The sequence below is a fragment of the Cnephaeus nilssonii genome (assembly GCF_951640355.1).
Source record: "Cnephaeus nilssonii genome assembly, chromosome: 17".
Classification (NCBI taxonomy): domain Eukaryota; kingdom Metazoa; phylum Chordata; class Mammalia; order Chiroptera; family Vespertilionidae; genus Cnephaeus; species Cnephaeus nilssonii.
The window spans coordinates 14,743,326-14,765,935 of NC_137088.1; the positions used below are offsets into that span (position 1 = coordinate 14,743,326).

General features: G+C 38.2%; 1 protein-coding gene across 9 annotated transcripts in view; it reads right to left on the minus strand.

Moving 5' to 3' along the window:
* RBMS3 (RNA binding motif single stranded interacting protein 3) overlaps positions 1-22,610 on the minus strand; it is a gene marked incomplete at its 3' end in the record, with an annotated part of 632,486 nt that overhangs the window by 134,677 nt on the left and 475,199 nt on the right. For all 9 annotated transcript variants that reach the window (XM_079795310.1, XM_079795314.1, XM_079795312.1 and 6 more), the window contains exon 7: positions 10,896-11,002. In XM_079795310.1, coding sequence (XP_079651436.1) covers positions 10,896-11,002 — 107 coding nt within the window. The remainder of the gene's footprint in view (positions 1-10,895; positions 11,003-22,610) is intronic.

Sequence of the window (22,610 nt, forward strand, 5' to 3'; positions counted from 1 at the left end):
TTTTTTCCCAAGGTCTTATTAAAGAAAATAATTAGACAACTAATTATCATGCACTGTGATATACGCAAAAAATAGTAGTAAACTAGATAGATGATGTTTCGACTTTCCTGAAATATAATCAGAGATATCCAGAATCTACATGTTTTAGTAAGTTTCTAAAGTATTCTTTAGATATACTATTTCTATTTACTATACGGATATACTAATTCTTTAGATATAAGGTTTCTTCTCAAAGTACTTTAATTTTTAGTAGCTCATTGGGCAGTACTTAAATTCCCTATCTCTGAAACATAAAATTTCTAATGTTCAGTATTATAAAATTAGATTGCAGTCAGTATGGCTTCAAGGTTAATAGAAATAATATATTCTTGAACCTCATTATCAGGTTGTTCTTAATAAGAAGGATGTTGACTGGTGATTAATCAAATAGTTTGTAAAAGGGTTATTCTTATTCTGAGGAGATCAAACTGAAGGCAAGGAGGCCACTTGTTTGAGTAACATCTTGTCTTCCTCACTGCTAAGAATATCTCAAAGTATGTGCACTGATCATAGTTAGTGACAGCCACATGCTTTTAAGAAACACAACAAAATTTTCTGTTGAGAAGCTTTCCTATGAATGGTGACCATAGGGACAGATAATCTTTCTCTCCAGATTTTATGTAGCATGTTTGCTATTACTTCCATAGTCACCCTTTATGTCCTTTAAAGCAATATTTTCCATATAAATGTGACCCATTTTGGTTCATAAAGGGCTAAGAGCTTTCTACTCTTATGCAGATAGGTAATTAAGAATGCTATAAATGATTATAGAAATAAATCATTGTGTTAGATGAAGGACTCTTTCTTGCTAAGAAAGGTATGTGAATCTTTATACATTGGGTCAAATGTTTAATTATCTTTATTAAATGACTAGAGGCCCGGTGCATGAATTCATACACGGGCCCTGCCCCCGATCGAAGTGAGGGGGAGCAATCGGGGACGGGGCCGGGCCACAGGTGGTTGGCCAGCTGGCCCTGCCCCTGATTGGGGTTGGGGGAAGGGGTGATCAGGGGTGAGGCCGACCCAGGAGAGGGCCACGGGTGGTTGGCTGGCCAGCCCTGCCCCCTGATCGAACTCCTGGGTGAGGAGACAATTTGCATATTAGCCTTTTATTATATAGGATTATAAGCCAACTGTGCATTAAAATAATAAAAAGAGAATCAGGGCTTTCCCCAAATTCCTTAGGCAGTTTTACCACTTGTTGGTTGAGTAGAGTAAGAACTATTATTGTCTTTAAATCCACAACCATTAAAAATTGGATGTGACACAACTCCTCTAAAGGAAAATTGGCTCATGAAGTTACTTTTGATGCCCATGTAAATTGTTTTTTACTTCAACAAAAGCATCATAAACTTAACTGATAGACTGGATCTCACCTGATAACAATCATAAAACAAGATACAGTTGATTCTTGTTATTTGCAGTAATTATATTCTGTCAAGTCACCATGAATGCTGAATTAGTGAATATTGAATCATAGCTCCTAAAGGAAATACAAGGTTAGGTTCCTGTGAGCCCCTGGTCAACACATTGACCAACTGATCAATACATAATGGTTGTTTATGTGTATTTCTGTCTAAAGACATCTTATTTAATATAAAGTCAACTCTTTGAATCTGTGGATTTTGCATCCATAGATTCAACCAACCATGCATCAAAGACATTTGGATAAAAATGATTATAGAAAATTCCAAAAGGCAAAATTTGAATTTGCCAAGCTCCAAGCGCTAAGCTGAATCCATACAAATGAAGTTATATGTAGGCATACCCTGCTAAAACCTATATGAAAATATAGATTATTTGTAAATAAGACACTTTTATATAAGAGACTTGAGCAACTGTGGATTTTGATATCCACAATGACCAGTTGGCTATAATAATTTCATAAAGATACTAGTCTTAGAACCAATCTTCTGTGGATAGAGAGAAATGACTGCATATTGTTGATTCATGAACATTGAACTCCCAGCCAACAGCACTACAAGTCATGTCTGAACAAAACTTATCTCTACTTTCCCACCGACCCAGATTTTCTTCATAGGGCACATCATAGATTTATTGCACTTAGAAACCTCAGATAGCACTTCAGCAATACACTTGAGGGCCATTTTAAACAGCAAATTCACCAACATAAAGCACAAAATGTAAAAAATGTGGCCCTACTAGTAAAGGAACCAAGTAAAGAACACTGTTTACAGTATGAGAGCTAAACAGAAGGAAGAGAGAGCGTCATGTATTTCAACCTCAGCTTGCAGCGTGCCTGTTGGGTGACTCAAATTTTTCACTGCTCTGCACATCTGTGAGTGTCCATGAAGGCACTATGAGTAATGATTCTGGGGTTACAAATAAAATTTAGCCAGTAGGTACATTTTCAAATATGGAGCCAACAAATAGTGAGGGTCACCTGTATCTTTTTTCAAAGTGATAATTTTGTGAGTCTGAGTCTTTCAGCGAACAGAAGTGAGTTTTATAGACGTCATTAATACCACTACTAGTACTTATAAGGATTCAAAAATTTCCTTACACAGAATTTGGTAACATCACCTTTGAATAGATTAGAATGTGGAAGCTTAAAAATTATTTACATTCAGCACTAGGGAGCCATAGCACATATAAGAAGATTCCCGTTTCCTGAATTTTTGTTCTATCTAATAAGTCATCAATTATAGTATTAGAATGCTTTTTCTGTCAAAGACAGTTGGTTTGAGGAAAGTACTTGAGAATGAGAAGTCCTTTTCATGGCCACAAGGTTGCATAAGAACCTTTGGTATCCAAAATTAATTACCATTATATTTGCCAGAATGGGTAGGTTAATAATTCATCATCTTTCCCCTTAAACACACCAACCATGTTATTTATCAGTTTTCAATATTAGCTCAACTCAACCTTTTTCTTGATATCCAGCAATAGTTCATGTTTTCTCTTTTACTTGTCTTTTTTTTTTCTTTTTCTTTCATCTTCTCCATCTAATCCCCCTATTTTTGCCAGCACTTGGCTTTTATGATTACATGACCTTCAAGGGAAAGTTGGCCAGAAATTTCAAAAACACCTAATGTTTCAGTGCTAATTAATGCTTTATGATTTGGAATGTGATCTTATAAAAACATTAATAAAATATGGATCAAAGTTAAAATAATTTTGACTTATTTCATATGATGTTTTATAAAAATAAGTAAAAAATTCAGCTAGAAAATTATAATGGCAGCAAATTTTCTTTTAAAGAAATAATTTTAAATAATTCCAATTCGGAAAATAAATATAGACATGGCATAAAATTGGAAAACAAGGAATTAAACATTTGAGTCATAAGAAACACATAGCAAAGCTGGCTTTCAGATTAAAAAGCCCTGGGCTGTGCTAATGATATTATGACAGTTATAATAACAGCTGATACGTGAGCAATTCTAATTTTCCAGGCACCGTGCTCCGTACTTTACCTTCACCTCCTCATTTAATCCTTCCAATTACAAAATATACACTTTTGACCATCCTCATTCTACTGATGAGGGAAAGGAAACTTACAGACTGAAAAATCTGCTGTGTTGTCACTCAGCTCACAAGCTGTAGATTTGTGATTTAAATTCTAGAGTTTTCTCCCTTAACCACTAAAGTGCCTTATAAATTATGAAGAAAAGCAAACAGATGTTGACATACACAATTCCTTAGAATTCAGAAAGAAGTACTATTCTCAATAGGTGTATTAGGGAAGGACTCAAGATATACTAAATAACATCCCCAAAGTTCAAGTTGCTTCTCTCATCAGAATTCTCTCTGTGCCACTCAGCCAGCACTCAAGGGCATAGAGGCCTCTATCAGCCAGGTGACAAGGTGGAACTTTCCAACTCAAGAGAATTTCTGGTTTATAAATAAATTTCTCAGTTATCTACCCTGAAAAACAAATACCCAAACAAGCAATTAATGCTTAGCAACAGGACTAATGTGAACTAATGTTCTTGCGGCTGCTGTTTCTTTCTGTTGTGATTTTTCTTATTATTTCAGCTTGGTTTTCTGTCACTATTATATAGGTATGAAGTCAGTTATAGTCATTGGTTTTATTTCTATAGCACTAAATACTATTCCATTCCACTTTTAATCTCCTACTTTACAGACAGAGAAGACCTTTGCCATTTTAGGCTCCAAGGAGGTGGGAATCTGTCTATGTGTTGACATCATGTCCATAGCATGCAATCTCATGCCTCCTGCACAACAGACACTCAACACGTGCTCACGGACTGCTTTTTGCTTAAGCTGCTTCTTCTTCAATGTTGCCTTAAAAAAATCTCTTCCAAATACAATTATTGTCTCAAAAAGAACATTTGTGTAAAAGATAAGAAAGCAAATTGGAAACACAGGGAGGTTAGAGGGGTTCTTACTCTGTATGTTTATATCTAATATATGCTAAGGGCAGAAATCATACCTTATACCTCATTGTGTCCTCAGGACACAGCATAAAGTATTAGTCATGCAAGGGCACCAATGATGATGGTGATGAAGACACAGTTAAAATCGAAATTTGTCTGTATTAGAATTTTTCAAAAAAATTGAAAAGTAAAAAACAACAAAAAATTAGAACATATCCCTCAAAGAAAATGTTTACTTATCTAGAATTGGAACAAAGGGTGTAACTATTGAGTTGAGAATTATTATCTGCCAATTCAGAAATCTAAAAAGACATTTTTGCCTCAATCATGAGTGGATGTAGACAAAATGAATAATTACTCCTAATGCCTTGAGGCACAACAGGTAGCAGGGTGGGTATTGGAAATCAGGTTTATCAACTTTGCCTGCACTTGGCTATGGACTTTATAATAGCATGAGCAATCCCATTTTCCCATGTAAACTTTGCAAGTCTTCATTCACTTACTGGCACCAAAGAGACTATTAATAGTAACTCTACATGGACCAAAGTTATAGAACTTTACAGCACAGGAGAAGTTTTTTTTTTTTTATCCATCATTGAAAACAGTTTATTTCAGGTCTGACAATGGATAACATTATCTAGGTTATAGGTTATATCAGATCACTTAGCTTAAGTTGACTGTGATAAAACTGATAACTTTAGCTTTCAGTCACTAATAGGGGACTTTGTGAGTGGATTAATGGGATCTATTAACTTAAGGACATTAAAGAACACTATGCCAGTTTATTTCATCTCATAAAAGGTTTTGAAACTAACATGTCCAGGCAAAGCCATAGCATTTTATTGTGCTAAGGGATGCCATTTCTGGTTTGTGTGAATGGCACCCCCTGGTATTATGCAGGGCCTATCCTGTACTCCTGCCCTTTGTGCAACTCCAAATGCATTTAAATAATGTCTTCAAGAAATAATGTATCATCTGATGTCTCATCTAAAACTTGCTCTTTAATTGGAAATAAGTGAGAAATTCCAAACATTAGTATTCCTAGAGTGCACACACCAAAAAAATGTATTTGCTTTTCTCTTCAACATAACCTAAAAACTATTCCTGGAAACCTGTTGATTGCTAATTAGTTCCATTAGTTCATTTGAATATTGAGACTCTGAAGATAATCTTGTTAAGTGTTTCCGCAGTAAAAAAAAAAATTTCTTCAGAGCATCAAAGACAAAATATTATTCATTGCTTTTAAATTGACTCTAGCAGAGAACTGTGAAGAAGATAAAGGCAATACATGTAATTTCATTGATTTTAGTTTTTGTAATAAAAGCTTAGCTTTTTTTTTTTTCCCACTAGATGTATGAGTATTTTGTTGGTTTCTTTATTTGTTCAATCGGCATATCTCTTGTTTGTATCCATGGCCAAAACATTATTTCTTAGAAGTACAATTCCCAAAGCAATCATTATCAGTGACATTTAATGACTCAATTAGTAGAGGGCTTGGGAAGATTTTATAAAAGCTAGATTAGAGTTTTGAAGCCAGTGAAAATAATTTGTTTATAGCATTTCAATTACTTAACGGTAATATCCCAGCATAAAATTTTGGAGAAATGGCCTTATCTTCTGTGATCTGAAACTTAGCATTTATTGATATTTGAAAATTCTGAAGGAAATCCAAAGAACAGTCACAAGAGTCAATATAAAACAACTTCAAAATTTTAGAGACTTTCATTATCATAGTAGAAACATCCATCCTTTGATTTGATTCAATCATTTTTACAAAATAGTTGAATGTTTTTTGATCAGCTATTATTTGGGGCAAAGAGTACAAACAAATTTGGTGGCTTTTTGGTAGTCATTGAAAATATATTCTTGAGAAATATAGAAAGACCCAACAGGATTTTTCTCTTCACGTAGCTGGTATATTTTTGGACTAGTTTTATGCATTCCTGAGTCCAGACTAATCCTTTGGGGGAACACTAACAAGATCAATTTGGGCAACATATTGCCTGAAGTAAGAACTGAGAATATGATGTTAGATAAAATCAAATATATGGCCAATGTAATATTTTGAGAGTCATAGAGATGACAAAGTGAGACCATTTCTGAGCTAGGGGTGACCTTAAAACATTTTACCTGTAGTTTGGCATAAGCACTGGCCAGTCAGAATCTAAATGCTTAAGTAGGATCCTGGGGAACTCCTGCTATGCCAGCCAGAACCTCATTTTTGCTGGATCATGAGAGGTCTTCAAGGAGGCACCAGGGTGGAAGAGGCAATGGAGTCGCACTGATGGATCATTGCCAGTAGTCATGTATCAAATGCTACAGATACATTTTAATATTTTAACAAGCTGCATGGTCCTTCTGGCATGTGGAAGTGGAATATCAGCCCTGTCCGTGGCTCAAGGTTCTCTAGGACAATGGTTCTCAAAATGTGGCCTATGATACCTAAGGGTTCTTGAGATCCCTTTGGGACACCCATAGTTCCTGCCTTGTTCAATGACATGTCTACGGTAAGCTGGACTTTGTATGCGCACACCAAACAGAATATTGCAACATGCACGCTGAAGCAGATATGCAAATCCGGTCATCTTTTACTAAGTCAGACATTAAATGATTTGCAAAAATGTAAAGCAGTGTCATTATTCTCAAAAATAATTGTCTTTGCTGTGAAAAATATAGTACTTTCAACAAAATATACCATTTTTGATAATGAGATGGGTTTATTATTTCTTTTTAATGAAGTAATAAATAATAATTTTTAAGAGTATAAAAATTATTTGAGACCAAGAATTTGAGAACTGCTGCTTTAAGAAATAAAGCAATAAGATCTGTGGAGCACGGGGAAAGAAAGGCCAAATAGCCTCAACCTCTAATCATTCTGCTCAGAGTTTCATTTGTCACTTGAGAGCTTATAATAACTTTAAAATATTCCTTTGTTTTCCTCTAATGCAAAAATATGTACCAGCGTATGTTTATACTTCAAAACTTCACTAAGTTATGTGTACAAAGTTTTCAGTATTGGATTTTTTGGAGTAAAAAAAATGCATTTCACTAAACTATGCTAAAAGAACTATTATCAAAATGCCGCCCAGAAGAAAATAGGTTTATATAACAAATTAAAATTTTAATTAGCCTATAAATTGTCATGTTTAAGATACTTCTAAGATGCTTGCAATTCAATGGCTTTGTATTTTCAGCATTTCATCAGAAATGCTTTTCACACTAACATTTTTAACTGATTTTCAAAAGGAAGAAAGTAAACAGCCTCAATTTGTGCTATTATCTCAAATTCTGAAGCAGCAGAATTTAAATTATCCTTCACTTTATCTAAGGTAATGATGATTGAAAGGTCTACCATTATTGTATACAGTTTACCCTTGAACAACACAGAGATTGAATGCCAACCCCATGCAGTTGAAAATTCACATGTAACTTTTAATGTAAATTCCCGCAAATTTAACTAAGTATCTATGTAGGATTAGTTCCAGGATCCTCCCCAAACCAGATATCAAAATACACAGAAGCTCAAGTCCCTGATATAAAATGGGGTAGAACGATGAATATAGTTGGCTCTCAGCATCTGCAGATTCCCAACTGCAGATTGATAACTGCTTCTTGTCTGCAGTTGTTTGAAACTGTGAATGGGAAACCAGGGGATATGAAGGGCCAACTCTATACTTATTAAAAAAAAATATGTGCAGCCAGGCTGGTGTTGCTCAGTGGTTGAGCACTGGCCGATGAACAAAGAGGTCACCGGTTTGATTCCCTGTTCAGAGCACATGCCCAGTTTGCAGGCTCAATCCCCAGTATGAGGCATGCAGGAGGCAGCTGATCGATGATGTTTCTCTCTCATTATCACTCTATCCCTATTCCTTCCTCTCTCTTTCTAAAAAATCAATAAAAACATATTTAAAAAATACACACACATGTAAGTGAACTTGTCAAGTTTAAATGCCTGCTGTTCAAGGTCAACTGTATAACAAAACAAACACACAAGCAAAAGCCAACATCCAAAATGGCTTCCTTATGAAGCTGGGATGTCAAAGGGCTACCAGGTAAATGAAAAACACCACCACCCATCAGAAACAAACTTCAAGGGAGCTGCAGGTCTCAATCTTAGCAATGGATAAAGCAAGGGGACAAAAAATAATTTCCCCTAAGAATCTGACCCTCTGTTCTTGCTTTGATTAAAGCTTCAATTCATGCAATCAGTGTGGTCATAGACCTTAAAGAGAGAATGTAGGTAATACACCCAGGTGACTAACAGGAGCAAACACAAATTATCTTGTAATGATGACATTGATGATATGAGGGAAACCAATTTCAGAAGTGTTAAAATGTGAAAAAACAACAAAAATGTGTGACTTAGAAACAATGAAATATAGTAATTAGAATTTACTGGTATATAAAATTAAATACTGCTTATCAGGGATTAATGTATTTTATGCCACACTTTATCAATCATACTAATATTCTTCACTCTAGCAAGTACAATGCAAGGGGAAACAGACACAAAAATATTTAATGATGGACACACAAAGTTATCTAACATGCTTGGTGTGTCAACTTCTAAGACCACAATAAAATTGTAAAAATTAACATGCTCACCTCAAAACCAATATATTTGATAAGCATATTTTTAGTGCATGCCATTTCTTTTTCTGACGTCTTTCCTCTGAATGTGTCTACAGCCTTGGAATATATTTGTATTGGTCACAGATAAATTTATTAAGGTCTCTTGATTTTCATAATTCAAAAGGAAAATGTATAGCTCTTAAAAAGTAGCTTTTGAAAACAGAGGTTAGGAATATACTTTTAAAACCTACATTTGAATTATAAGGGGCTCTGGGTCCTAAACTGGACACCACAATGTTTCCAGGCCAAGAGCACAAACGCTCTTTCATATCATACTCTAAACCAGAAGCTCAGATTCTGTACATCGTACGAGGGTGGCAGCTCTAATTCTGCATTTCTTTTATGTTGATTGGTTTGGTTCTATGAAATGTAGACTCAGGCCAGGCATGTTGCTGCAATTGGCATCACAATTCTGCACTGCAACTGTAATATTATAGGTTCTTGAGAAGACTAGAACGGAACTTTCAGTCATTAGTGCTAAGCTACCTAATTCAGCCTTGAGGCTTTTGGGTTACAGTTTGGATCCAGAAATCTTTCTACTCGGCAGGCATTTGACCCAGCCACATTTTAAAAGATCAAGTGAATCGTTCTAGACTCTGGATGTTTGGTATGGGCCCAATGTGAGAATGAGCGCTATCAGAAATCAGCTGTCTGCTGGGGGCAGTGGGGCTACCCACTGAGCATTCAACTGCATGGGTCATTCAGCTTTTCTAAAGTTGAGAATATTGGGACTCTTGCCATTTTAAAAATAGCTTTAGGCACTTCATGGTGATTCTCTTTTTCATGTCTGCAGGTAATGAGTTATAGATTATACAGTACTTGGATATAAGTATACTCTTTAAGAGAGGCTTTGAGACCTGCATGAAAATACTCAAAACTGAGTCTTAGAAACTGAAAAATGGCTAAAGGATTGGCTGAGAAAAATACCCCCCTTTTCTTTCCTTACAAATGTCCTCTCAGTGCTGAGAGTGTAAAATGCTGCATCAAATAGGATGCCTCTTAAATGATAAATGGGTGAAGTAGGTGCTTTGAATAGAAATGCTAAATAAAGCTCTTCTGTTGAAATTATGGCCTTGGTACAAAATGGCATTTATTCAAGTCATTCAAACAACTTCATTCCTTTCACAAAGAATAAAAAGACCTCTTAGAAGCCCAGACACCTTTTCTTTGTTTTCTTACAAGAAAAAAATAACCAAAAGAAATCATTCCAAGTGGAATTGGATCCATAGGCTTGCTTTTCTACCATTTTGTGTTACCAGGGTAAATGGGTAATTAATAGTTACATGTTTTCCTCCTTGTTGTGGAAAACAAAACCCTGTGCGTATCGACTTTTCTTTCTCCTTAGCCAACAGAAAATGTTATATTTCATACTGATATATAAACATACATAACACATATCAACACATTTATGAACATCTGGGCATATGCATAGATACACATATGTGTGCAAGTAGAACACCTCAAATCTAAATCTTTGTTTGCTTGTTTCAAAACACATTCAACTCTCACTTTTGATTTCACCAAAAATTATTTTCTTAAGTAATCATACCCTCATTTTTTTAGCCATTATACAATTACAGATCAATTCTTGTGAATACGTCTTTCTGTGAGTGCCTATGGAGTTCAAGTTCAAAGACAGAAGACTTACTGTAGTGCAGAACTGAGGTCAATGTTGAAGTCCTAGCTCTTTCTCAAGAAATTTTATCCTGAGCATATTAACACAGGCCTGCTCATGTGCCCCCTGAGAAGCCATTTGGTTTTCCATGGGACCTGATTTCCTCGAGACCCCAAAACGTCTGTGTTGCCCCTCTTCTGAGGGATGTCTGCTGCCAAGTTTCTGAGCATAAGCCAGTTGGGACTCACCTCTCCTTCCCTGGGCCAAGGCCTTCCATTCTGGGTGTATTTGCTTTGATTCTGTCTCTTCTTTTGTCCTCCATCAGCGAATTTGCACAGTAAAGGCTCACTAGGGGCTGGGAAGATAAGAAACCAATCCTACATTAGCAAATCCCCCTAAGAAATAAGTGATTATTTGAGTCACAGTAGGGCTTTGTAACGCATATCTTTTGAAGTAGTCTTGCTTCTGGGGAGATATTTGGCCCCCTTTTAGTCTCAGCTCTGTTGGCTGCTGATCTAACTGGGCTTCAAAAAAGTCCTGGCAGACCATAAAAGCATATAACAAATATTGTTGAAAAAATAATCAGCTGAAGCAGAATGTGTACTTGCCTTAGAAGTAAAGAGGCCAGCCAGTGTCGACCCCTTCCAGTTACGTTAGAAACATTCATAACCAGTATTCGTGTTTGAATAAATATTTTTCCCTCAAATCAACTCTGTTTTCACTGTAGAAACTGTCAAATTCTATTTTCGAAAGAGGTACTTAGGAGCTTCTTTCTACAAAGGGGGCTATTTTGCTAATTACAACCAAATTAGCTATTTTTTTCTCATTATCCCCTACAATTTCATAAAGACTGGAAATTGATTGTTCATCCAACCCCTTTCACTCCAATATCCCAGTAAAATCTAGTCAGAATCCCAGAGGGACTAATGATTTGAATATTAAGTGAACCCACATGAGAAAATATAGCCAAAGAATATGGCCCTAACAAACGAATCACGGATGATGGGGGGAAATATGGTCCTCAGTGACTTATGTACACTTAGTTCCTAAGAAGTGACCCAAACTAAAGTCTGACAGAACTCCTCTTCTGCAATTACACTGCAAAATGATCATCTTTTGAAAATGTAACCGGGCCAAAAAGTATTCTTTGTGAATTGGCGCCACCTCCACATCCTTACTTGACTGTGAAAATTGCTGCTTGTTATTACTACAAACATGTTTAAAAATGAATGAATTTTTAAAAAGCCATATTGGCCTAACAAACCTGATCAATGCACTAACATGCCTGGGAGGGTTTTTTGTTAGTTTATTTGTCTGAGCACAAACCAAATATCAATTTGCAAGTTTACAGTCTGAAAATCAAAATGAACCCTTTCTTCCTCGCCCCATACTCTGGGGGGAAAATGTGTTCCACTAGAAATTAATTGTACTAATGGTTCTACTTATTTACTCCTCTCCATATCCTTTCCTTTTGCCATGTAGTATTGTTGAGTTCTCGCAATCTGACTCTTGGTCTGACCTCATATAAGTTGTTTTGGCCAATGAGATATTAGCAAATGATACAAAATATTTTTAAGCATTGGGGTTTGCTTCTCTGCATAACTACTTGAATATGCCCAGCCTGACCTGCTGGAAGATGAGCTACAAATAGAGATGAGTCATCCCTACCATTCCAGCCAAGGCCAAACTAGATCATCCAATGGCCAGCACCCACCCACATTTGAGTGAGCTTGTCTAAGATCAGCAGGGGTACATAGATAATGTGCAATTGACCACAGAAAAATGTATAAGCCCAGGTAAGTTCAGTCAAGGCCATCCCAGACATCTTTATTAAATCTTTACTGTTTCGTGCACTAAGATTTAGAAAATGATATGTAGCATTATTATCTGAATAGATAATGCCAAAAGCCATTCTACCTCTTTTTCACTCCGTTAGCTTACTTGCATTTACTAATCTAGCTGAAGCAAAATATTATTATGGAATTTATCTAAATGCTTTCTCCAGATGAAACCCAAAAGGGTAAATGCAATCACCGGACCTCAAACTCTATGCATAAGAAAATTTCCTGTGAGGTTTCAAAAGTACATATATATTCCTCACATCCATCCATTCATCCATTCAAATGGTATGGTCATGCTAACATGTGAGTTTATCACTGGCAGTAACACCAATTTCTAGACCACCAAATCTATAAAAACCTTAAGTCTCCTGCTTATATAGAATTGTAGATTCCACCCTTTATGCTTCTTTGGATAATGACTTTCATGAGTCATACTTTCTACGGTCTGAAGCAAGACTCATTGTAATCTGTGTCTCCTAAAACAGACTCTTATAGACTATGACAATGGCTTCTCTTCTGGTTTTCCATGTTTCTATAGACTTGTTCGTGTTTCTTGTCTGCTTCCTGGGTTTGAGACCTAGTTTCCTGACTTACTAGTTACAAGACAATGGGCATTATTATTATTTTTTAAATTAAACATTTCTGTGACTCATTTTCCTCATGTATGAGATGGGGATGATATTGTTATTTACCTCAAAGAGCTGTTGTGAGAATTAAATGAATTAATGCCTGCAAAGGGCTTAAAACAATGCACAGTACATAAAATAAACACTAAATCCATGTTGGCTGCAACTATCAATATCTCTTAGCATCTCTGTTAGCCACTGCCAGTTTTCAGCTGTGAAAGCTGATCACTTGTCAGAGTCAGAGTTCAGAGTGTTTAATCAACTGGGCTTAATTTTCATCAGCCCGGTTCCATTCTAACTCCACGGTGGTTTGGCCACAGAACATGACTGTTCTCCAGGAATGACAAAAAGATTTGCTCATGGAGAGGATCTGTGTTTCCCAAATGGTTCTAGCTGACTAAGCTTGTCACTGGACCATCTGGCCACTGCAGCCAGTTCCCTCTCTTGAGTCAGCACCAAAGTCTGGCTTCCATTTTTATCCACCCCCCTCCCTCCCCATATGAGGCAGGTCATGTTGCTCTTATGTATGTTAAAATGCAATTGCCTAATGAATGTTCCTTTTTCTTTTTCCTTTTTAAATTGTTATTATTATTATTGTGTGACTCAATGGCAAAAGATCTATTGATGTCTGAATCCATCAAAGCTGTATTTTACTACTAGAAAAAGTACCAGGCCACCCACAGAGCAATGGGTTTCATTGAGTTTTCTTTCCCACAAATCCCATATTAAAATGTTTGATAATAACTGTGCTAGAACCAAGTTCTAGGAAATTTTTCTTTGTTGAAAGAGATCATCTCTACCTTTAGTTTGTCCTCCAAAAAACAATTATCATATACTAGAGGCCTGGTGCGTGAATTCGTGCACTGGTGGGGTCCCTCAGCCTGGCCTGCGCCCTTTTGCAATCTGGGATCCCTTGGGGTGAAACCAGCAGTCCAACATACCTCGAAGGATGTAGCAGTGTGCTGGGGAGGAGCCCATGCCCAGACTGGGCATGGCACCGCTTTGGCTCATCCCGTGCTGCTACGCCTGGTAGTGCTGCCTTGGAGGCAGGAGAGGCTCACGCTGCCTGAGCTGCGCTCACCAGCCATGAGCCTGGCCTCTGGCATTTGTCTTTCAGCTGAGCCATGCTCCCACTGTGGGAGTGCACTGACCACCAGGGGGCAACTCAAGCCTAAGCAACCTGCTCACAGGCTGACGGCTGGTAGCTATGACAGGCACTGACCACCAGGGGGCAGACACTCAATGCAGGAGCTGCTGAACTGCGGTGACTTGGCAGCTGTGGTTCTTGGGTGACACACCCAGAACCAGAGAGGAGGGAGCCCGATTCCGGGATGCTTCACCCGAGGACCGCCCTCTCACAATCTGGGACTCCTTGGGGGATGTCAGAGAGCCATTTTTTGCCTGATTCCTGCAGGCCAGGCCAAGGGACCCCACTGGTGCACGAATCTGTGCATCAGGCCTCTAGTATACCTATATTTACAGATCTAAAAAGCCAGAGTTTTCCCAATTCTTTAGTTTAAATGTATGTTATTAAATATGTAACAAATATATAAGGCATACATTTATATAAAGAAGAGAATTGATATATCTGTGTATGTGTGCACACATGTGCACATATGTACACATATGTGCACACACATACATACATATTTAAAAGCCTTTTTTGGTGCAACCTTGGGGGCAGTGTTGGCAGGAAAACAAAAGGCACTGAATAAATTGTTAACTTTGGGATTTCTTCACACTGGCATCAAAAAATTTTGCAGAAGCATCCTTGCCACGAAATTACCAAATGACAATATTCTAATTTGCTAAGGATCACATATAGACAGACTATGAGACTCTGGATTTGAAACCTATCTTGAAGTTTTCCATTTTTTTTTTCAATTAAATACTTTTTCTATTACAGTTGACATTCAATATTATATTAGTTTAAGCACGGTGATTAGACATTTATATGTCTAGTGCCCTTCTGACACCAGACACAGTTATTACAATATTATTGACCATATTCCCTATGCTGTACTTCACATCCCTGAGACTGTTTTGTAATTACCAATTTGTATTTCTCAATCCTTTCACCTTTTCCACCCAGCTCCATAATTCCCTTTTCAAAAAATTATTTATCGCTAAGAGAAACTTAAAAAGTCATGGAGTGAGACTTTCTTAACTTCCAACTGAGATGTCTTTGTGAATTGTCTTTTACAGCGTCTTAGAAGCCTCAAATCTTAGCCACCTGATATTTGAGACTCTTCAATAAGCTCTGGATTTTAATAATGACTTATTTCTATTTCCCGATGTTGCTAAATTGAAACAACTGCTGTTACTTACTAATTTGAAGATGATTATGATGGGGGGGGGGTAGGATAGGACCCCAATGAGTTACTAAATGAAAAATAAAATCCCAAAAACAAATTTTTAAGGGTGTCACTTAAAAAAAAGATGAATATATCCATAATATTATCCTTGAATTCCAGGAATATAATTTTGATTTTTAGCTTGGGGTGGGTAGGGTGGGAGGAGAGGTCTATTTCATTGAGTGGAAGAGATAACATTAGTAAATTAGGTGAATTAAAATAACACATACTCTCCTAGTGATTAGGTGACTCCTAAATAGATTGCAAGATAAAATTCAAACTCCTTGATTAGAAGAGGAGAATTTGTCCTCTTAATCTTATCTTTCACTATGCTCCTCCCAGGCCTGAGTGGTTTACAGTTGTCTCACCTCTGAATGCCCTTCCTCTTGCCTAGGATTTCTTTTCCCAGCTTCCCTCCCCACTAGCTCCCACCATCCACCCACCCCACCCTACCCCACCCCCACACACAAACCCTTCATTGGCAAACTAAATTACTAATCAACCTTCAGAATGTAGCTCCAATGTCACCTACTTAGGGAAGCCTCCATTGACTTGACTTCAGAGTGAAACTGCCTAGTGCTTACTTGGCAGACTTTCCCAGGTTGAATGCTGTTTTTGTTTGTGTTAAGTTCTCTGACAGTAGCAATTAATTTCCAGGGTTGAGGGTGAAAAGTAATGATGCTAGCTGAGGTCAGGGTGTAGTTTATATACACGTGTGTGCGGGTATCCTCTCTAATAAAAGAGTAATATGCAAATTAACCATCACTCCGCTACATAAGCCATGCCCACCAGCCAAGCCACACCCACCACCCAATCAGGGTGAGTATGCAAATTAACCCCAACCAAGATGGCTACCAGAAGGGAGGCTTGGGTTTCCCCGGCAACAGCGGAAGCCAAGCTTTCCACACACTCTGGCGGGCCCAGGCCTCCACTCAAGGATACAAAGTTTCAATTATAGAAGGTAAATAAATCCAAACAGCAGCCACGGATGGAGCAGGAGGCTTGGCTCTGCTCCAGGCTACAAAGTTTCAATTGTAGAAGGTAAATAAATTCCAGATACCAGGGCCTCTGCTTGGGTCACCAGGGGCGTGGCTGGCCTTCAAACCACCACAGGCCCCTCGCCCAGGCCTCTCCACGCCCCAAGGGAACCACACCCTGATCCAGGACACCCTTCAGGGCAAACCAGCTGGTCCCCACCCATGCACCAGGCCTCTATCTTATCTAATAAAAGAGTAATATGCAGATTGACCATCACTCCAACACACAAGATCAAGATAGCTGCCCCTATGTGGTCAAAGATCCTGCCCCCATGTGGACACAGATGGCCACCGCAAGATGGCCAGCAGGGGAGGGCAGTTGGGAGGCACCAGGCCTGCAAGGGAGGGCAGTTGAGAGGGACCAGGCCTGCAAGGGAGGGCAGTTGGAGGCGATCAACCCTGCAGAGGAGGGCAGTTAGGGGTGACCAGGCCGGCAGAGGAGGGAAGTTGGGGGCAAACAGGCTGGCAGGGGAGCAGTTAGATATCAATCAGGCTGGCATGGGAGTGGTTAGGGGGTGATCAGGCTGGCAGGCAGAAGCAGTTAGGGGAAATCAGGAAGGCAGGCAGGCAAGCAGTTGGGAGCCAGCAGTCCTGGATTGTCAGAGGGATGTCTGGTGGGATCAGGCCTAAACAGGCAGTCGGACATCCCTCAAGGGGTCCCAGATTGGAGAGGGTGCAAGCTGGGCTGAGGGACACCCCCCACCCCCGTGCACGAATTTCGTGCACTGGGCCTCTAGTTGTTAATAGCATGTTACACATAGGTATACATAATACTCTAAAGCAGTGATGGCGAAATCTATGACATGCGTGTCAGCACTGAAAGGTCCCAGGTTCAATTCTGAGGCGGCCACATGCCAAGGATGAAACATTTGCTGCTCCTGAGGATGAGACATTTGCGAAATAATGTTTTTTCCTCAAAGTGACACACTACCCGAGTTATGCTCAGTGTTTTGGCGAAGTTTGACATACCAAGCTCAAAAGGTTGCCCATCACTGCTCTAAAGTGATGCTACTCAAAGTGTAGTCCAAGGACCAGCAGCACCATATCAACAACACCAGGAGCCTGTTGATTTCTGAATGCAGAGTCTTGGGCCCTTCCCAGATCTACTGAATCAAACCTGCATTTGAGCCAGATCCCCAGGTGACTGGTGAGAACACTGAAGTTTGAAAAATAGGGATTTGATTATGACTGCCTCCCTAACAGAAGAAGGAATACTTCTTAGATATCAAACAGGAATCCTCTGAGTAATGAGATGATTTCAGCAGCACAGAAATATCATATTGTCTATGATTTCCTTATGGTATTGTTGCCAATTAATTTTGGTTAGTCTCTTTTAGCAGTAGTTAAAATAGAGACTAAATGAAAAAAGACGCCTTTGTGGAAGTGCGTCGCAGTTAAAAGCCACAGATTGCAATGTGCTAGCAGACATTATGGTCTATCATGTAAGTGGGGAGTATTTAAAATACAATTATAACAATGCATAGCAATAAAGTTGCACGGTAATTATGAAGGAGTAATTACTGTTTGCTTGCTTAGTGGAGTTCTTCTATTCTTCTAAACTTTGTATTAAATGTGAAACATCCAATGCATAAATTGATAAAGATATAGTCTAATGATTTCTAGGACTTGCTGTTTTAAGCAAACAAACAAAACAACAGCAAATACTTTGCTCAGCAAAATTAATGTAAATTTTTAAATTTTGATTGTCTATTGAAACTTAACATGTCTTCAGTTTTATGAACCACTAAGAATGTTCTCTAACGTCATATTCTACAAGTCGATATTGACATTGATTTGAACTAATACATATCAATAGCAGAATTTCTACTGCCCTTTAGAGAAGTTGAACATTTTTTATTTTTATCATTCAATTAAAAAATTCTACTATTTATAATAGACTAGAGGCCCGATGCAAGAAGATTCGTGCAAGAATGGGCCTTCCTTCCCCTGGCAGCCAGAACCGCCTTCACTCTGGCCAGAGCTGCCTTTTCACTCTAGCGCGAAGTCGCCTTTCCGCCTTCCCACGCTGCCCAGAGGCCTGGAGCACCCCCGACTGCTCGGTGCCTGTGTATGCAAATTAACCCACCATCTTTGTTGGGCTAATTTGCATACTCACTCCTGATTGGCTGGTGGGCGTCATGAAGGTATGGTCAAATTGCATCCTGCTTTTTTATTAGTGTAGATTGTGATGATGGTGTTACTGCACCTCTCTATTATCATAAGTTACAGGTCTGCTGGTGTAAATATTAAATTTAAAAATTCCTCACCTCAGATAGATTATAAATCTTATTTCAGAAAAAATAAAGAATAAAGGTAGAGTGGGAGGAGATGGATGGTGAAGATAACTAATGACAACAGAAGCATTTTATTGGAGATGGACTTATAAAACCTCAGAGTAAAAGTAGAGGGATGAGGTAAAGAAATTTAAAAAAATCAAGAACTATAATTTAAAATGCAATACAATTTCCATCTAGGGACTGCCTTTTTATGTGCATGTGAATTAATTTTCTGTTTGTTTTTTTTACTTAACAGTATGTCTTGGAGATCTTTCTTTTCAGTATATAGATCTAATTCATATATATTACAATGGCTATTTTTTAGTCAAGTATAAATGTACCAGTTTATTTTTAATGTTTTACTGTTGTGAAAACAAAGCTGCAGTAAACACCCTTGTATGTATATGTATACAGAAGCGAGTATGTTTTTAGGATACTTATGAGTAGAAATGCTGGAGTAAAGATTCTTCACATTAAAAAAAAAACCAAAACACATTTTAAAAATCCACAAACTACCTCTGTGCTTTTCCGGATAAGTTGCATATTAAAAATATGCTCATACTAATGATTAAACAATGACTTATATTGAAGGACGTTAATCAAACTCAAATATTTTAGCATATTCATGCATTAAGAAAAACCAAACTCAAATTTCCTCCACATACGATATCTGCTGCCCGACCCTGGACTTTGCACCTGGCTAAGTGGTCACAATCTCGAGGGGCAGAAAGACAAGTAAAAGGCACTAGTAGATGGCGGTGGACGCTATCGCAGAGATATGAATAGGTATTTCGGAAGCACAGGGTGGATATCATCTTCTGGCACTGCAGTCCTACAATATCCTCTCATTTAGAAATCATGTCCAGTACCACAGGGAGTTTTGAAACGTCACAATTTCCATGCACAGCTCCCCCTGCACCAACTGCCGGGTCACAGTCGAGCACACGAAGGGCTGATGCCAAGTATTACACAGTCTGGCTGAAGAACAGGCTTTAACCACAGGTTTGCTGAAGGAAACGATGAGTGAACCAGGCGACACAATGACAGGATTTAGCGGAAATACCTTTAGAGCACCTGGGCCACCGAGACCTGAAGTTGGAACCTGGCAGCCTCACAATGGATGTGAATTCCTTTTAGCTCATTGCTGTAATTCGCCGAAGTCCTAACCTTCCTGCTGTCTTATGCCTAACCGGTATTACTCATTTCCCTCCCTGTGTGGACAGAAGTAGCCTATACTGATTTGGGGTAAAAATGAAAAAACATAAGTGTATTTCTTGCTAATTCTATATTAGAACCATGTTCTTACTTTTCCACACGTATTCCAAAATAACTTGTTTCTAGTATATCCAGTTTTGTCAAGTCCCCGATTTGTCTGCAAATGATTTGTTATATTCTCTCCCACATATGCTCTATACATGATAGACTTATGTATATAGGTATGTGTGTGTGTGTGTGTGTGTGCGCGCGCGTGTGTTATTTGTCTATCATCTATCTTATATATCTTTCTAGATACAGAGCTAGCAAGTTCCACATTTAAACCACAATTTCCCTGAAAAACACTCCATGAAGGTTATGACACAGAATTATTATATTTGGTAGAGTGAGCTATTTGGTTCCATTCCCTTTCAACTTCTATATAGCCTCTGTCATATGATCCTAAAATGTATTTAATTCAAACCCTTGATTTTGTCAATAAATGAATTCCCAGCTATATTGGGGTAGCTGGTGGGAAAGTAACACCCAGAACTCTGTTCTCTACATTTTGCCCTCCAACTGCTTACATGTTACCTTCCTTTATCACTGGAGGTAAAAGGAAATGAGTTTTATGTAGTTCTTGTGGTTGACTTCATAGTTCGGGGATGGAAGAAAAAGATTTAATGTACATTAAGATCTGATTACAGTGGTTCTCTGCCCACAGGTTGAAATTAGAAACTCTAACTAAACAACCGATGAGATCTGCTACCATTGCCACTCTAATAATAGTTCATTTTCACAGGACAGACACATTTCATGGGTTATATTTACAAGTGTCAGACACATGTTTACCCCTACCATTTAGGCCAAAACATGCACAACAATGTCAACTCTAAAAAGTGGAAATAAAAGTTAAGGACATACTTCAAAGAAGGTGTAATTTGCATGTGCATTCCTAATATTACCCCACAGTAATGGACTAATGCTTATATTTAGTTTCAAATATAAAACGCCCCATAGCGATGTTAAAAGCAGAGAACAACAGTTTGCTTAGACACATGTCAGAGAAAGCCACTGCTTGATAAATAATGTTATGGTCTCTGTAATTACCTCAAATTCACCTCTCTGCTTTAAGTATTAAAATGCCATTTTTCATTTAACAATTCTCTGATAATTCTTTTTCATGTAGGAAAAGATTATTTTTTAAAGAAAAAACAAAGCACATCAGGGGAATAACGTTAACAGAGAAAACTAATATTTTCTAGTAGATAGAATGCAAAGGTTAAAGGTTAAGTTCGGCTGACTTTATGGGGAATATGATTGAAATATTATCTGTGCTGAATGAAGACATGGTTTGATACCAAGAAAGTGGCAAGTACCAGTAGTCCCAAGAAGCATTAACTGACTTACCCTACACCCGACTGACTTATGTACCCAACTACAAATTGAGGAATGTTGTATGATCGGAAGACAAAATATCAAGGAAAAGACTCCTGAGATAAAGAGTCTTTAAAAATAAAAGAATCTCATTTATTGACCAAGATGGACCACTGTCTGGTCTTGCCTCATTCCTCCGTCTTCTGCATTTCATCAGTGTACTGGCCTCTGTTAAACTCCTTGCATACTATATATAATGTTTATAGATTATTACATACTGTATGTAACAATACACATTTTTCCAGGAAAAAACGATACAAAGAAGAAAAAATACAGCTATAATCTTATAGTGCAGTTATCCCTTTGATATTAAAATAAATAAAGAAGCAAATACATAAACAAATGGAAGAAGGACACATATAAAGTTAGTAAATTCAAACTTTCTAAAAATTAAAAACAAAAAGTATAAGACCTCTTCTCAACTACTCTCCTCCCTTTTCTAATAATTCCTTCCAGGAAAATGCATAAATATGTATCTACTAGTCCATTTATCTAATTCTTTCTTTTTTTATTAATTGCAAAAGGGTACTATTGCTTCATAGGTGAGCTTTGTTCTTTGTTTACCTTAATTCTACATAAAGAATTTTCCCTATTACCTTATATCACCCTTTTAAAATGCTGCTCAGTGTGGTAGCATAGTTATCATGTACCATCCTATATAATAAAAAGCTAATATGCAAACCGACCAAATGGCGGAACAACCGGTTGCTATGACATGCACTGACCAAGAGGGGGCAGACGCTCAACACAGGAGCTGCCCCTGGTGATCAGTGTGCTCTCACAGGGGGAGCGCCGCTCAGCCAGAAGCCGGGCTCACGGCTGGCAAGCACAGCAGTGGTGGCGGGAGCCTCTCCCACCTCCGCAGCAGTGCTAAAGATGTCCAACTGCCACAGACAGTGGGCCTAAGCAATCAGTTGGATACCCACCGAGGGCTCCCAGACTGTGAGAGGGCACAGGCTGGGCTGAGGGACACCCCCCCCTACTCCCTGAGTACATGAATTTCATGCACTGGGCCTCTAGTAATTTATAAATGCCCATCAATAGGGGATCAGCTAAATCTTATTAAATTTCCATCATGCATTTCCATGTTCTTCTCCACTATTAAGAGAATTTGATTTGACTGAAGTCAGGAGCTGGGTCCTGTCCACTTTTGTTTAGCATCCGCCCCCGTGGCCTCTCCAAGTGGCTGAGGGTTAAT